General features: G+C 27.6%; 2 protein-coding genes across 11 annotated transcripts in view; one reads left to right on the forward strand and one right to left on the reverse strand.

The window, feature by feature from the left end:
* gro (TLE family member transcriptional corepressor groucho) overlaps positions 1-5,337 on the forward strand; it is an 87,627-nt gene extending 82,290 nt beyond the window's left edge. For all 8 annotated transcript variants that reach the window (XM_086907311.1, XM_012486829.2, XM_012486832.2 and 5 more), the window contains 2 exons: positions 402-1,005; positions 2,043-5,337. In XM_086907311.1, the coding sequence (XP_086763437.1) occupies positions 402-1,005; positions 2,043-2,150 (712 nt within the window). In that variant the 3' untranslated portion in view covers positions 2,151-5,337. The remainder of the gene's footprint in view (positions 1-401; positions 1,006-2,042) is intronic.
* A 799-nt stretch (positions 5,338-6,136) lies between these two features.
* IntS3 (integrator complex subunit 3) lies at positions 6,137-13,238 on the reverse strand. 3 transcript variants are annotated; one of them, XM_012486828.3, is made up of 10 exons: positions 12,886-13,238; positions 11,904-12,502; positions 11,273-11,834; positions 11,008-11,203; positions 10,413-10,551; positions 9,773-10,318; positions 9,607-9,700; positions 9,133-9,500; positions 8,480-9,056; positions 6,137-8,359 (listed from the first exon to the last, which is right to left on the reverse strand). In XM_012486828.3, exons 1-10 carry the CDS (start codon positions 12,958-12,960, stop codon positions 8,285-8,287), a joined length of 3,231 nt encoding a protein of 1,076 aa, XP_012342282.3. In that variant the 5' UTR covers positions 12,961-13,238; the 3' UTR covers positions 6,137-8,284. The 3 variants fall into 3 exon arrangements, with proteins under 3 accessions (XP_012342282.3, XP_086763436.1, XP_086763435.1); XM_086907310.1 differs by having other exon boundaries at positions 10,413-10,575; XM_086907309.1 differs by having other exon boundaries at positions 10,413-10,578.
* Between the last annotated feature and the right edge of the window lie 4,179 nt (positions 13,239-17,417).

Below are 17,417 nucleotides of genomic sequence, written 5' to 3' on the forward strand. Positions count from 1 at the left end.
CTACGTACATCAAAATTATGATATTTATTGCATCTAGTCATAGAAATACAAGTTTTATTCGATTTTAAATAAAATGAAAAAGTTTCAGTTGAAAAATTGTGTAAATTAGTACGAAGTTAGTTGACCTGTTAGTAAGTATCAATCTTACCCAATGAATCTAATAATGAAAAAATAAATATGAAATTTAATTTTAAAAATCATACTTTTATCATAATTCAATATAATATTAATAAATATTAAATGCTTAATATATTTCTCTATTAAATCTGTTTTTTTCAAAAACAAGAAATTATATTTTATTCTTACTCTTATGCTATTTTATGAACATTGTGCATTCTTATATATAATATGTTATATATCAACATAAATACCAATAGTAGAAGCATTGTTTTCTGACACAGGTCAGTAAAGTTACTGCCAGATTGCAGAACTTTAATAGTTGGAGGGGAGGCTAGTCAGCTGATCATCTGGGACTTGGCTAGTCCCACGCCGCGAATTAAAACGGAACTGACGTCTGCAGCACCAGCCTGTTACGCATTGGCAATTTCGCCGGACTCGAAGGTCTGCTTTAGTTGCTGTAGCGATGGTAATATCGCTGTGTGGGATCTCCAGAATGAGACGTTGATTAGACAATTCCAAGGTCACACGGACGGTGCCTCCTGCATCGATATTTCGGCAGATGGTTCAAAACTGTGGACAGGAGGATTGGATAACACAGTGCGTTCGTGGGATCTAAGGGAGGGTAGACAATTGAAGCAACACGACTTTACCTCGCAAATATTTTCACTGGGTTATTGCCCGACCGGGGAGTGGCTTGCAGTTGGTATGGAAAACTCGAACGTCGAGGTCCTTCATGCTACAAAATCCGATAAGTATCAACTGCATCTACACGAGTCGTGCGTGTTGTCATTGCGTTTCGCATCTTGCGGCAAATGGTTCGTCTCCACGGGCAAGGATAATCTGCTAAATGCATGGCGCACGCCGTATGGCGCTTCGATATTTCAGGTGTATATTCAAATTTTTATTGATATCATTTTTATTGGATTTTATTACTTATCTTTTAACATTAAGTCAATGTTAAAAAATTTAATTTGTATACAAATTTTTTTTTTTAGTATTTTACACTTTTGTGCATACTGTCTGATACTATCAATTTCTTTTCAAGATGGATATAATATCAATCGTATTGAATAATATTGAATAAATAATTCAAGATGTTATGTCTTAAATAAATTAATTTTTTTGTGAATTTCTATTATCTCTTTTTGATATTTTTCATATCATGAATATTAACATTTTGAATCGTTTACAGAATAATTCAAAATATATTTGAAATATTGTTTTTTAATTATATAAAAATATATAATGATTTATAAATAATAAATATAATTAAGCAATTAATTGTATAATTTATATTTTACAATTTACATTTTTTTATTCTTAAATTTAGAAAATAATTCATAAGCGATAAAAATTAATATATAAGCAATTTTTTATTTCCTGTTAAAAAAAAAGTTAATTCATAATTAATTATCTGCTTAAGACTATTAAGGAATAAAGATCATGTAACATTTATTGTTAAACTCTTTTAATGTCGAGTGCTTAACAGAACGGCAACTTTAAATACCTTGCTTTTTTCGTATTTGTTTTATTATGTTTTATTATGGCTAGATTAAAGACAGTAAAGTATAATAAATACAAGTTTAAAACTATGTAAAAGTTAAAATACATCTAAAATACAATTAAATTTTAAATTAACATTTTTAATCAAAAAATTAATCTTATATAAGTTATCATAATTTTGAGCAATATATAATATCTTGCACATAAAATAAATTTTCGATATTTTTTAGAAATTTCAAGTAGAGAAGATAATCGATATCAGGCATATTTTTTTTTATTATTTCGTCGAAGATGAAGAATAAGAAACGTTGTCACAATAGATAATCTATTTCTATACATAGCGTTAGATGTATCATGTATATATTTGTGCAAAAAATTTCAAATGATCATATAAGAATTCATATTAATTCTTTTTGCAGTCAAAGGAGTCCTCGTCGGTGTTGAGCTGCGATATTTCTGCTGACGACAAGTACATTGTGACCGGATCTGGTGACAAAAAGGCCACTGTATACGAAGTGATTTACTAGATGCGCACGGTAAAGACGTTTTACGTTTCCCTCCCTTGGTCGAAACCTGAACTGTTTAACACGCTCTCCCTTCTCGCGGGAGATCTTACAAGTGAGACTTTTTAGCAGCCTTAGGAACTTAGACTGTTACTATATTGTGTATATATACATAACAAGTATATTAACGGTAGAAATTGCGTTCGAAAGAAATAATGCAAACGGACAAACGAAGAAAAAAAAGAAAAGAACTGATGCTAATTATGATGATGGTCAAGAAACCAATGTGTGTGCCAGAGAAAAATCTGTATATGTATATTTAGAAGTTGCGTGTGCGTGGCCCAATTGTACCTACGACCATGTGATTTAACGTAGAAGAAACTTTCTTTGTCGCGTGTATACAACGAGAATGTGTTAATGGTACGTTACCAAACAATTTTGCATGCGCGTTAAGTGATCAAAGCCTTGCAAATGGTGATGCTAGATACGATTTCGTATATGTAAGTACCTAATTATAAAATCAACACGCCCAAAACATTATACGACAGATAGCATGAAAACAAACATTGGAAATCTGTCTAACGAAAAATTACACTTGCTCTCACTTACGCTAATTTTCTTCGAAACTTTTACAATTTTTGCAAAATTGACCCTTAGTATAACTACAACCATGATATCGAAGCATATTATTGCTCTATATTTGGAAATGTTTCGAGAAAATTGCTGGCTGTAGCTATCTTTAACAATGCGTTTCATTATAGATCAGAAGCAACTATAGTCTTCTATCGATTAATGTTGTCGATATAATATTTTATGCTGATAGCGATATGTTGATATCAATAACAACAAACCGAAATGCAATGAAAGATGAATGCACATCGAATTATTTATTTCGTATAAATTGTTCATTTCGTTCATTTGGAATTAATTGCGAAAAAATTCGACCGTTCAGATGTTATTAAAATAACATGCAAAAAATTCACGGAAAGTTTATGCAGAAGTTTATTTAAAAATAAATACGATGAGGGAATCATTTCTACTTGAAGACAGAAAAAAAAGCGTGACTTGTACCATAGGAGCAGTGTTGTGTATTGTCTATATGCCATGATCATTAATTAATTTTAAATATATCAATGAAAAATAATTGCCTTTTGTATTAAAACAAAATTTCATAAATAATCTTTTCCAGCAAATACTTGGATAAGTAGTTGCTTAATTGCAATCTGATCAAAATTAACGAAGTGTACAAATGAATGATTTATAAGCATAAGAAACGTGTTATAATATTAATTTATAGATTTTTCGGTTAATTAGAATACGTTACATTACGATACATTAAGAAAAAGATATATATTAATATAAAAGTATCATATAATATGAGAGATCAATCATTTTAATCTTATCAGTATAAGTATCTCACTAAAATATATTCGATTTTATTTTTTTGTATTTTAATGCTTTAAATATAATATTTTAATATTGATAAATTATCAAATATGAAATTTTTTTAAATTTTAAAAATTTTTTAAAATTCGCATTTGATGATTCATTGATTGAAAATAATTGAAAATAATTATTTTCAATGAAATATATATAATAAATCAATTTTAATCCGTTGTGAAGAATATTTGGTGTTCTGATTTATGCGCATGTACGTTGCGCAGCACGTGACGAATTGGTTAACAAGTGTGTTGAAATATAATCTCATGGTTTCTTGTGTCTACAAATTATTCGATCATATTATGAATTATTTTACTGTACACTACTTACGTTTCAAAATATACAATCTTTTCAGTGTACACACTTGAAATATATTTATCGTTTGAAAAATGTGTTAATATATGTTAAAATAGTAATATCGAAATGTACAATGCTGCTCAATATATTAGCACAAAATTAATTAACGATATTTGTAGTGTTTCTTAATATTTAATTTCAAATATATTGTTCAATTATATTCATTTTAAATAATTTTAAATCATTTGAAAAGGCAATTTTATAAAGAATATTTGCATTTTATGATATTAAAATTGTATTAGTTTCGTACTACGAATATAGCCTCTCTTATGCTTATTTCCGTATAATAAGCACAATATTTCCGTTGTCAATCGTATCAATCAAACTTTTGCGTAATTGTGCTTATATGCATATGAATAATAAATGAATTCTTGTATAAAATCTTTTTTATCTTTATCAACAAATTTGATTCACTATATGATTTAATTATGTCATGCTCAATATGTTTACAAATACATTTGTAATTGTAAAGTACAATCACATGCACAAATAAAATGGGACTATTCCTTTAAGTTAGAATAAATATCAGTTTTGTAGGAAAATTCTGGTCTAAATTGGTAAATTTTTAGAGATAAACATTTATAGTGGGCAACAAGTTTCATCTGTCCTGATTGGTGAATCTTATAAAAATTAGCATACAATAAAACAAATATAATGGGAACATTTAAATCGTTTCTATAAAAGTAATGATATTAAAAAGAAATTATAAAAAATGTTAAATGATAATAAATAATATTACTCTTAAACCTAATCTAAATCTGATCTATAGATAACCTTGATGAAAAATATTTATTCAAATAATATGTCATTTTTTATTCGTGAACAATTTAACTGAGTCTTTAACTATGTGCTGATATAAAATCTTTTGCTAAATGTTTAATTAACGATAAAAAAAAGTAACAGAGACGAGTAAAAAATGTACAGATAAATCTTATGTGATTGTGACCATTATGCGATAGATATGTAAATATAGCTTGAAAAACCATCTAAATAAAGCTTGTTGATTTATTTTGATATTTTTTTGATTAAAATTCTTGACCAAATACAGGACAGGTGTATATTATAAATTACTAGTAACCAGTTATAAGATTCGTTATTTCTCAATTGTATGTTCATAAAATTAAGTTGATGTTTGGCGCTTTTTATACACTCTTTCCATATAACAATGTTTTCGTTGTAAAACATGTACGTGTGCACGTATGTATACGTAATGGATAGTAAATAATTATGTGATTTCTATCTTACCTGCAATATAACGATGAATGATGATTTTGTAATCATGCTACACATACAGAGCACATACACGAACCACATGTGAAAGAGACATGCGAATGAGGAATGTAACAATTCAAATGGACGTATATGTACATGTATAGCGCAAAAATATCAAGTAAAAATGACGCATCTTAAGAAATGTTTTTGGAAAAATAAAGATCTATTCCATTTTTCCTCTCTAGCTGTAATAATATATGAAAATTGAATACGTATTATATTTTTATTTATTGTTTCGCGTCAAGACAATTTCTCTTTACCTTCTGAGTGTGAGATAACAAAAAAATCTGAAAAATGAAATAAATTCATTTTCGTCAGGAAAATTCACACTGTGTATAATTCTACAGCTCTTCAATATGTCAGAAAAGTAAAATTGCGTTACATGTGTTACATACCAAATTGGACAAAATAATATGTAATTAATAAATGGCAAATAATAGAAGAAACATATTTCATCGAATTATAGGTGTTTCCATTAATACTATTTGTAATGCCATTGCATTTTAACCAATACTAATTTACTATTAGCTTTAATAAGTTGATATGGGTTTAATTTAGTAGTTACGTGGAGAATAGTAATATAAATGTTTTACTATCAATTGTGCAATTTTAATCAAATGCGCTTAATGTACAATTTACGGATATTACGTGATGTAGCAGGATTTAACTTTACAGGATTTTTTATTATTCTTCTTTAATTTGTCACTATTTCGGTAAAAAATTGTACATATATTACAAACAAGTGTTTAAAACTTTTAACATTCATTTGTTCGTTATATAATTTGCGCGTAATTACGTTGTTTTATAGTTATTTCATATTGTTCGCATTATGTATACACATAACTATAAAAAGAACAATACTATGACAATCTTCAAAACCGATTATTCTCGCTGAAGAAAATTAAAAGAGGGGAGGGAAGAATCTAGAGAAAGAGGAAACAAACGATAGGAATCACAGGTTTACTTCCGGTAATTTTTCGATGTATTTACATTTACGTGTATCTGTGTGTACAAGATCGTTAAAAACATTAAATGTTTATGCTCGCGTTACGATAATATATTCATATATTTACATGTGTATCCGTGTGTACAAGATCGTTAAAAACATTAAATGTTTACATATTTATTTTCCGTATTGCCCCGCGCATTGTTAATTTTGCGATTTTTCTTATTTTTTAATTTTTTTTTTTTTTTTTGTTTTACTTATGTGTCTGTGTTTGCCTCTCTTTCTCTCCCTCTCGTACTATTTTTTATCCTTTCATACTATTCATATATTCTTTTTTTCGCATTCATTCAGTCATCAATTTTAAATATTTTCTCATATAACGTCACAGTTTATATACAAGTAGAAAAAACCTAATAACAATATCAACTATCACACCTTATACACCATTAAAAATGGCTAGTACGTACAATGTACGCGTAACTAAAAAAACATTCGTACTGGCTGATATATTCGTCTTATTTTTCTTTCTGCTCGTAATGAATTATGAATCTTTTTCGATAAAATCGGAAATACAAACACTCCTCATGAAAAAAAAATTAGAATTTTGAAAAATTCTCGTACATACTTATATGCTCATGCATACATAACATACAAATTCCGTTCTCTCTGGTATGTACAATTAGAAAATACATAACACAGTTACTTATACAAGTAACCGATTTTACAGGAAATGTACAGAGGTGAACGGTGATATTTCACGCTTATGTTCTTCTAAGACTTAAGTGTACATGACGCTTCGTTTTATACACGATGGAAGATGTTCCTTTATTTTACTATTTAAATAATATCCATTTCTGGAACAATGGAATACCAATCATATCTAATATAAAGTAGTAAATTTATTCTATAAAAATACTGAAGGACAGATTTATAAAGAATAAACATTGCATATTATTAAGAACATACAGTCCTAAATTATTCAGTCATTATAAATATTACGATGAAAAAAATACATTTTTCTTGTATTTTTCCTTTTTTTTTTCTTTTGGTTAATTAAATTCGAATATTTGAATAGAAACGTAAAAAGATTGTTCATTAGTCATTGCTTTAGAAACAAAATTAAAAGAATAGACAACCTTGCATCGTGTAAAATATAAAAATTGTTGCGTCTTGAGAATGATTATGCTTACTAAGCGCAGACGTAAAATACATTTGGTCGTAAAACTGTACGCTTCGTGCTGGAACGAGGAATTCTTAATACATCCTTATCCTCCTGCAGAAGGTTCTTAATCCTAAATAAAAAGCTATCAACGATTTATATAAATTGCGTTCACAATTTATGGCAACAAAAGTAACCATTTTTTCTTTGTTAACTACTTTGTGAGACGCGAGTCTTATAATATATCATATAATGAAGAAGGAAAAGAAATAAATTTGGACAATAGGGTCAATTATACTAATCGCAAAATTAATAAACAAATTATTAATAACACTAAGCACAATTGTGCCCGCATTTTTTGATGCCAACCACAAAATTGGATATGGATGACAGATCTTCATTTCTTTCTTTCTTTAGAAATAAAGTGATTACAAAAAAAGATATTTTGTATCATTTTATTTCTAGCAATATTGCCAGATTCAATTTTCAATTCTTAAATTCATATTTTTCTGAATTTAAGAGTATATCGAAATAATTTAATTTATGACTAGTTTTGTGCCTCTCGGTAACTTTATCTGACAGATACATGATAAAATTTTTCTTACTCAAAACAGAATCCAGAATATCAATCTGTCATGACAAGTTAATCTGTCATATGTATTTACCTAGAAAAGCTATAACCAGTATTTATAAATTTTCTTCTCATTAAATATCACAATACATTCTAGTAAATATATCTTTCATTAGAATGTGTTTGATACAAATAATGAAATTAATGAAATTACAGAATCTGGCAACACTTGTTACATAGTGTTTGCGAAATATAAGATCAACATTATTTCGCATTCACTGTTGACATATACTATATGTACAAGTCGCGCTAGATCTATTACGTATACTATATTATCTTACTATTCTTAAGGCTAGTTTAGCTTGCTGCACACACATAACGTGGTCCATGTGACATTTGAAGACACTGGGTGGTCAGTCGCTATCGGAGCCCACTGGATTAATTTTTTTTCTTTTCTTTGCTTGTTTTACATTCACAATTTCTTCTTCCTATATTATCGCAATTAAATTTCGTCAATAAAAAATATAATAATTTAAATAAAATTAAAGAGAAAAAAATATAAAAAATATAATAAATTTAAATTATTTTTACATTATTTTTAAATTTACCTCACTGCTAGATGTACTATCCAAATGATACCGAGGAAGTGGCCTTTTTGAACTAGATCTCTCCCTCGTATTAGCACCAGTTTTCCTATGACCTCCTTTACCACCAGCACCTCCACCACCTCCACCTGCTGCTGCTGTATGTTTTCGTGCTGAGCTTGTTGGTGGAGGTGGAGGAGGTTCATTCTCTTCATTAACTTCTGCGAGAGCGAATAAATCTCCATAACTCTTTCTTAAAGAATCACTACTAGCTGCTTGTGCTTGTTGCAAAGCTCTTTGCATTCCTTCGGAATGATAAAGCTGCAATTCAGCAGAGGACATACAATGTTGTCGTAATTGATCTAAATGACCAAGAACTTGTTCACCAGTGGGTGGACCAGGCTGTTGATTATGCTTAGCGCCAGATCGTTTCCGTTTATTTGGACTCGTAGCAGGATAACGAGTACTCAGAAGATTCGCGAGTAATTCTCCGAGTTTTTCCTCATAATCACGACACCAGTAACGTAATGCTGCTACGACAAACATATCCCCATCCACGTTTTGTCGTGCAAGCAATTGTCGCAGAAGTTCTAACGTTGGCCTATTAAATATTGTTAATATTAAGATTAAATTTTAATTGTCTAATTTCTTAAATAAGTAATGTAAGTATTGATTACTTTTCTTGTTTAAGCATAAACAATATTGATGTTAGTGCCTCTGCGTGATCTCGAAATTGTAATTTGGGTAAAACAGGCAATACATATTCAATTGGAAAATCATGGGCAAAAATAAGTTGCCAGAAACAATATTGTTCAAAGGTTTCCCAATTTAAACTTGCTGTCAAAAGTGATGTAAATGATTCCTTTTTTAACATTTTCAAATGTCCTTGCATTATTTGACAAACTAATTCTTGTAATTGGCATGCATCAACAGTCGAAACGACTAAATGCAATAATTGAATATTTCCAAGAGTTACATTTTGAAAACCCATGTATACATCAGGCACAAGGTAACATAGCATAAATATGTTGTCTTCGTGACAGAGCTGTAAAAAAAATTATGCATTAAATATAATTAAATGTATGATTAAATAATACAAATAAAAATTTAAATTTTGATCAATTTTTTAAATATAATAATTATTTACATACCTTCAAATCTGATACTAAACACGCATCTAACTTTTTCTCTCTATGAGCACAAAAATCTTTATATACTGATGCTTTAACATCATTTAATACATTACTATAACAAATAATTATTAGGATAAAAAACATACTTTTAATTATTATTTACATAATTTTCATTTCTACAAACCTTTGTTCGCCTTCCCGTTTTTCTTCTCCTCTGCCCCAAACTTTCAAAAAATAAAGTAACAAGTAACCTATCCTTGGTTGAATGTTCTGCATCTCTGCAAGTACTCGGGCTAAAAGTTTCCGTCTATTGTCTTCTTCTTTACACAATTGAAACTGATTTCGAAACATAACAAATAACGGTGTGCTTATACTATCAGTCAAGGCTTCTTCATTTAAATTATCTGATGGAAATATTTGAGATGTAATTTGTGAAGATAAAATAGTTGATATGCAAGAAGCCAATGCTGGTATAGTTTCTGCATCTATTTCATCTTCTACAACCATTTGTACTATCCTTTCCATTGTTTGACACCTCACTTCATTGTCTGTTTCACTATGCAAACTTTCAATAGCAGTCCTTAACTCCTCTGGCTCTAAAATTAAATTTAATTGAGATGTAATATCTTCTTTCTTCACAACACAATTTGCATTTTTTTGTTCATTTTTCAATTTCACATTAGCTAATGGAACATCTTCTTCATCTTCTTCTTCAACTTTATTCACTATCCTATAATATTATATATCATTTATGATATTATTATATATTTAATATGACTGAAATATAATTAAAATACTTTAAAAATTAAAAAAGTAAGGCTAACCTCAATGGCATTTCTTCTTCTTCATCACTAAAAGCTGGTTCAGGATCTTGATTTATATGATTATTTTCAACTGGTGTATTTACTGTATTTTCTAGTGTAGCTCCTGGTGGAAGATCCTTATTAAGTTCCTCCATTTTACCTGAATAGACAGGAACCTTATTTCCTGCTTAAAAGATCATGCAAAAACCAAAGTTAGTAAGCAATAAATGTGCTATAAGCTTGAAAAGTGAATAATAAAATATGTTAAAAAAAATCAAAAGTTTTAAATTATATTTAGAAAGGAATATATACACATATTATTGTGATATATGATTTGTTAAAATAATATTTAAACTCAAAATTAATAAATATAAATACTTTCTATTTATATCTATTTAATATATATACATATAAATATATTTATATTACATATTATTAATATTTATATGTATATTTTAAATAATATTAAATAAATTTTTTAAATTTTAAATATATATACAATATGAAAAAAAATTTTAATATAATGTGCAATAATAAGCTATTTTTAGTGCTCCAATTTTGAGTGGGTGTGAATGAATGGGTAAAATAGACATGCGATATTCTGTGTTAATTTTACCAGGATCTGCATTAGGTGGTAAACAAAATTCTTTGAACGTTTCTCTTATTTTACTCCTCAATTCACGATCTAACTTAGGACTGTCGAATAATGGATAAAGACTCGGCAAAACTCGTTTCTCTAAAATTTGTCTTAGAGATGAAAAGATTCCATTTCTCACTTTCTCTGTCAAAGGTGGATAAAAATTAGGTATTATCTGTAAACAAAAATTGTATTTCAGTAATTTTAAAACTGTAAGTTGTTAAAGTCACATATAATTACTTACCCTGCATAAAAAGTCTAATAATGTGGCAGTGACTGGTGGATGGGATCTCATAGAATTGTGCATGACAAGAATTGCAGGTTCAATGTTCATAATATTATCCTTCTCAGGTTCAAAAAATAACCAATCATAAAATAAAGCTAATTTAGCATTACTTGCAGCTACAGTTGATGTACAAGTCGTAAATAACCATCCTATTACTGCCCATCGAGGTATAATATCTGAACACAACAACTCATTTGTTGGATGGATAACACCAACAATAAATCGTATAAGATCACATCTCAAAGACTGTGATTCTGGTGTAGCCAGGTACTGCCGTTGAAACCAATCTTGATATCGTTTATGATTACCGAAACGCACTTGACTGGTTAAAAATACTAATTTTCTTTCCATATCTGGTGTAAGTCTAGATTGTAGAAACCTTCTAGAAGTCCTAGTTTGTAAAAGTTGAAGGACACCATTGAAATTTGGACAAAGAGATTTTGGATTAAGAAGCATATCTTTCCAAAGTGCTTCAAATTCAGGTATTCGTGCCACATTTTGTAATAGGCGCACCAAATCCCTAAAAATATTAATTTTTTTATTTATTTATATTTTATAAATATCAATAAAAAAATCTTTAATCATTTACCTTCCAATAACCAAACAATCAACCATACGTTCCCTTATTAAAGATACAGTGAAGGTAACTTCTTTTTGACGCAAACCAGATAAATGAGGTGCATTATGATCTTCTATTAATCGTAAATAGGTATAAACAATGGATGCTACTAAAAATGGAAATTTATCTAACCAAGGTCGATTTTCTTGAAAAATGTCTAAAAGCGCATCAACTAAGAACAAATTTCGTGGTGAAATATCACCACCAGCTGCATGCCTTAATAAACTTAAACAAAGATTATCCACACTAGCTACACTGGTTCTTATCATCTCTCTTAATAACCATAATAATTGATTTCTGGTCACATCATTCAATCGTAAATATCTTTCAAGTACTAATTGATTAAGATGTACTAACACAATTGCAAGACCATCTCTTGTAATTAATGTTAAGTCTCTATAACTTTTGGCTGCACTTTGAGGATCTGTCAAGATAACTACTAACAACCCCAATGAAACTTCTTCGTGTGTCTTATCCTTACACACAGCATTATTTAATGTATCATGGGCTTCCTTTTCAGATAATCCTGCAGTCAAATTTTGGAGCACCGTATAACATTTTTCAAATTTCTGAAAAAAAAAATAGTTTTATAAATGGATATAAAACAAATTTGAAAAAACCATAAAATTATAACCTATTTTGTATTACAAATTATGAAATCACAAACACATTGGTATCATTAATAAATATATTTTATTAGCAAATTTATATATGATTATATGTATTATTATTGCATTTTTGTTAGATTTTAATAAGTGTTAACTATTAATAAATATTAGAAATAATTCTAAAATTAATTTCAGAATTATGCAAATGATTCGAATATTGCCGCTAAGACGCGTGGTTCGACGTGTGGCGCCGCGCGGTCAGCGACGTGCGCGACCGTCGCAACAATGGCGGAACCCCTAGCACCCGATACGTATCCAGTGACTATTTGAAATATTTATGTTACCTCTTCTAAGTCGTCCTTATTCTCTATACAACTCGTGCTGAGTAATCGGGACGCGGGAGTTTTCGTTTGTTCCATAGCTGCTGACTGGCCCACGGCCGTCCCGTGAACGTTATTCCAGGCCCTGTCGAGCCCTCAGCCCTCAGCCCTGTGCCCCTGGCCGCTTGTGCTCGCCTCCGTGCATCGTGATCGTCTCACTGCCTGTTCGTTCTCTATCTTTCTCTCTCTTTCTCCTTCCCCACTCTTCGTCTCTCGCGCGGTCTCTTCACTCTGTTTATTCCTTACCACGGACCTCCCCGACTCCCTGAACTGTTCCGATGCGATTGCGCATTGATACATGCGCCTCGTCGCTTCTCGGCCTCACTTCGTGACGTGATTGCTCCCCTCCACTATTACCAATCATTGGTTCGACCAATCACAATTTACCAACCCGTACACATGATATTGGTGGGGATACCGTAGAAAAGTAGTGCGGCTAGCAGGAACGTATTTATTAAAGGCGCTCATCGAGAGGACGGTCACCTTAAAGTGTCTCTGAACTATTGAAGCAATGTAGTACTTGTCATGCCAAACTTCGTGCAAAAAGGTTTATTCTTCCCGCGTTTAAACGGTTCGTTTCAGATGTTATACGACTATGTATTGATTACTTTTTTCTTGTAGAAATTATAGAATTACATATTATGTTATACATATAATAATATTGTAAATTATTATATAAATACATATTAATATTTATTATTAAAATAGATTGTGAAAATATAATATTTTATATATATATATATATATCAAATCAAATCTTTCGTATTAAACTGTAAAATAATAATAAATTTTTCTTAATTTTTAGTTAATTATAATGTAAATAATGAATGTACTGTAGCAAACTGTTGCATAAATTTGAAAGTTTCAAGATTAGAATTTATAATATAAGAGATAAATGAATATTTCAATATAATTATTGTGATATCTAAGAATAAAAGAAAGAAATTAATTAAATAAAATAATGTGTCATTAAAATATGTTCAATAATAAAAGACAAGATATTAATTTAAAAGAAATAAGAATGGTCACGAGGTCATCGGCATCTATACTTTAAATTACGTTGAACTTTATAAAAATAACTCAATCATTATAATAGATAATAGAAACGATATAATATTAAAAGTAATATTACATATAAATACATATGTAACTTTTTTAAAAATTTATATATTTTAAAAACAAATATATTTTATGAATGGAATTATATCAAAAATTACGAAAATTGTTAATATAAGGGTGCTTAAATCTACATTTCGTTTTTAGTATAGGTACGTACCTATGATTTTCAACTGCACATGCGCATGTCTATATGTATGAAGAGGCTATTCGACTAATCGCATTGGGTGTTTCGACCACGCTTTCCGCTATTCGTTTCCTTGTGTTACTTGTGGACGTATTTACGTTCTTTTTCGAATTCCTATCATTTTGTGATTACGAAAATCATGTGCTAGCTTTAGAATTTCCGTATTTATTGTAATTATATTAATAACATTTTGTTGGATATAACATAAAATCTCTGCGCATCGATACTTTCGTGAAACGTCAACCTAACCCTCAATAAGTGCAGGAGTCACGAACCTGAAATTCCATTATGATATAAGGTTTTCCTCCAGGTATCCGTGGTATCCATTTTCCTTTCTCTTTCTTGTTTTAATATGCATAATCATTTTTGTCTCCTATTGCATTATTCTTTGTTATAGTTCAAATCAAAAATATTTTTATCTATTCAAATTTTTCATACAGATGTTAAAATTTTATTGATTTATAGATATTAATAAATAAAATAAAAAATTAATTTGATTTTTATTATTTTGATTTTAATAATATATATTAATTGCTATTTATGTTGCTATTTTATAACATCTTAGTTGGTTTGAATTATAGTAAAAGTTAATTATAAAAACTATTATTAATCTACGATTTTTAAATAATTTTAACTTGATCTTAAAAATGATTATAAAGTAAAGTATAGTAATTTTTATTAATGAAAAATAGCATTAAATCGTATAAAATGATCTTTACGATATATAGTTCAATGTAATACTTTTGTATTTTGTATTTTAATATAGCTTGTACATTATATTACAATTATCGAAAAAAACAAATATGAGATAAAAAGTATGTATTATTAATTTTTTTGAATATAAAAATATTTAAATGTTATAGTCTAAAGGTTTTAAGTGAAATAGAATATAACCCCTTACTTCTATAATACTTGTAAACGTCAATGAACGCATGCGCATAAGAGAATATCGTGAATAATCTCGTATAAAATGAAGACAAAAAAAAGGAAAATATATCCAAAAATGTAGTAAAAATAATTTATTTCTATTATTAATAAATTCCTATTTATTAGAATTTTTTTAATAATATTTACATACATTTCTTAAGAATAAAGAAAATAAACTAAATGTTTTAAAAAAATGAAAAAATGTTATTCTATAACAACCAAAAAAAAAAAATTTAATTTGCATTTTTTCAGTTTTATATTCTTTGCTTTAACTAGCATATACTCTACAGAAATTTCAGATATCTGCAAATAGAATCATTTCTATATTAACTTTCAAATGTTCCCAGTTCTCCAGAGGCATCTCATTCAACCCCTAAAATTAGGAAGAGTTCAACGGAAATATTTAAAGATACTATTAATAAATCAATCTGAGAATTTTCTCCATCTATAACTAAATCTACTTTAAGGATAAGCACCTTTAAATATTTAAAAATGCAAAGATCTCAAAAAGATTGACTCTTAGAATTTGATACAAATATTAGAAATTTCAGTTTTTCTTTTTGAATTGTCAATTAAGAAATTAAGTATTATATTAAGTAATTTTATATTAAATTGAACATCAATCAAAAAAAATGATTAATGATTCATATCTATGCTTTTTGGAGAGGGCAATGAAGAGAAAGAAAATTCATTGAATTATTTAAAAATGATTAAGAAGTACATAAAGGATATGGGATGAAAGAAGTCTCTGAAATCTTATTTTGGGACAATTTGAAAGATGTCTTATTATGATCATGTATATTATTATCATGTAAACTAATCGGATATCTGAAATAAGAATATCATGCATCATAAATGCATTATGATCTATATTATAGATATAGATATAACTTAAAAATATATAATTTATAATATAAAAAGAAACTCTTAAGAAAAGGGTTACACTGATTTATAAAAATCTATTTCTTGATATGTATAATATACAATCCTTGATGTACTTAATTTATTTTAATTATTTTTGCAATAAAAATTTACGAATTACATAATCATTTTAAACTTCGATTTATTTCATTAATTTTTACGTTAATCTACCGCATCATTATGTTATTTTTTACAATCATAATAATTTGTAATTGTAATCATATGTAAAATAATGTTATGATTAATAACATTAAATGTTTATGATTAATACTTATAAAGAGACACAATATTTTATATTAATGAAAGAATTGTATTTTGTTATATATAAAACTCTTTCTTTTCTTTTTGTTAATTAATTTGGAATTTTAAATAATTCAAAAATATAAGTACTTAAATAATAAGTGCTACATACATTTGAATTTACATTTAAACTTTCAATGATTTATGGATAACAGTTTTGAACACCTAATATATAGCTAATGCAACTGAAAAAAATGTTACTATTATCTTTCATTAACATGTATTGTATTTTTTATATATTTTGTATAAAACTATTCTGTGTTTTATTATTTTATATTTTAATGTATGTACATATAATTTTGTTATAATATTATATGTATATATATATTGCGTGTATATGTATAAAATTTTTCTTATTTTGCTTGGAATGCTAATTTAAGAATTTGTTTATACAAATATGTATTCATATGTAAAATGCATATTAATAAACAATAATATAATATTAATATTATTATTATAAAATATTAACAATTAATTTAGAAAGAATTTAATCATACATTTTTTAAAATATTAATTCATTACATCAAAATTAATACAATTCATCACATCATTATAAGTAAAAGAATCTAATAATATTTATCAGTCTGTATTGCAATTAATGTATAATTTTTAATTATAACTCATAATCATATTCTCTCATGATTGTATTAATAATAATGTATATTTAGAATTATTAATTTTAAAATAATGAACAAAAAAACTAATCAATTTATAGAAAATGTCCATGAATTTAAATGATTTAATGCAATCTTTAAACAATAATTAATGCAACTTTTTTGCTATTTATACACATTTATAATAAAAAATTATAATATTAATGAAAATATTAAATCTCTAAATTGATACAAATAAAAAAGATATATAAATACAACATAATATTAATATACAATTTCATATGGAAATTCAAAATTCGAAAGAATATATTAAATTTGCAATACAAGTATAATATATGATATAAAGTTTAAAATTTAAATAAAATAATTTATTATATATATACATATTAAAAAATTTTGTCATTAGTTATTTTGGATAAGAAATTAAACAG

Source organism: Apis florea, unplaced genomic scaffold (assembly GCF_048593485.1).
Source record: "Apis florea isolate Af1SG1 unplaced genomic scaffold, ASM4859348v1 contig_2839_pilon, whole genome shotgun sequence".
Classification (NCBI taxonomy): Eukaryota; Metazoa; Arthropoda; class Insecta; order Hymenoptera; family Apidae; genus Apis; species Apis florea.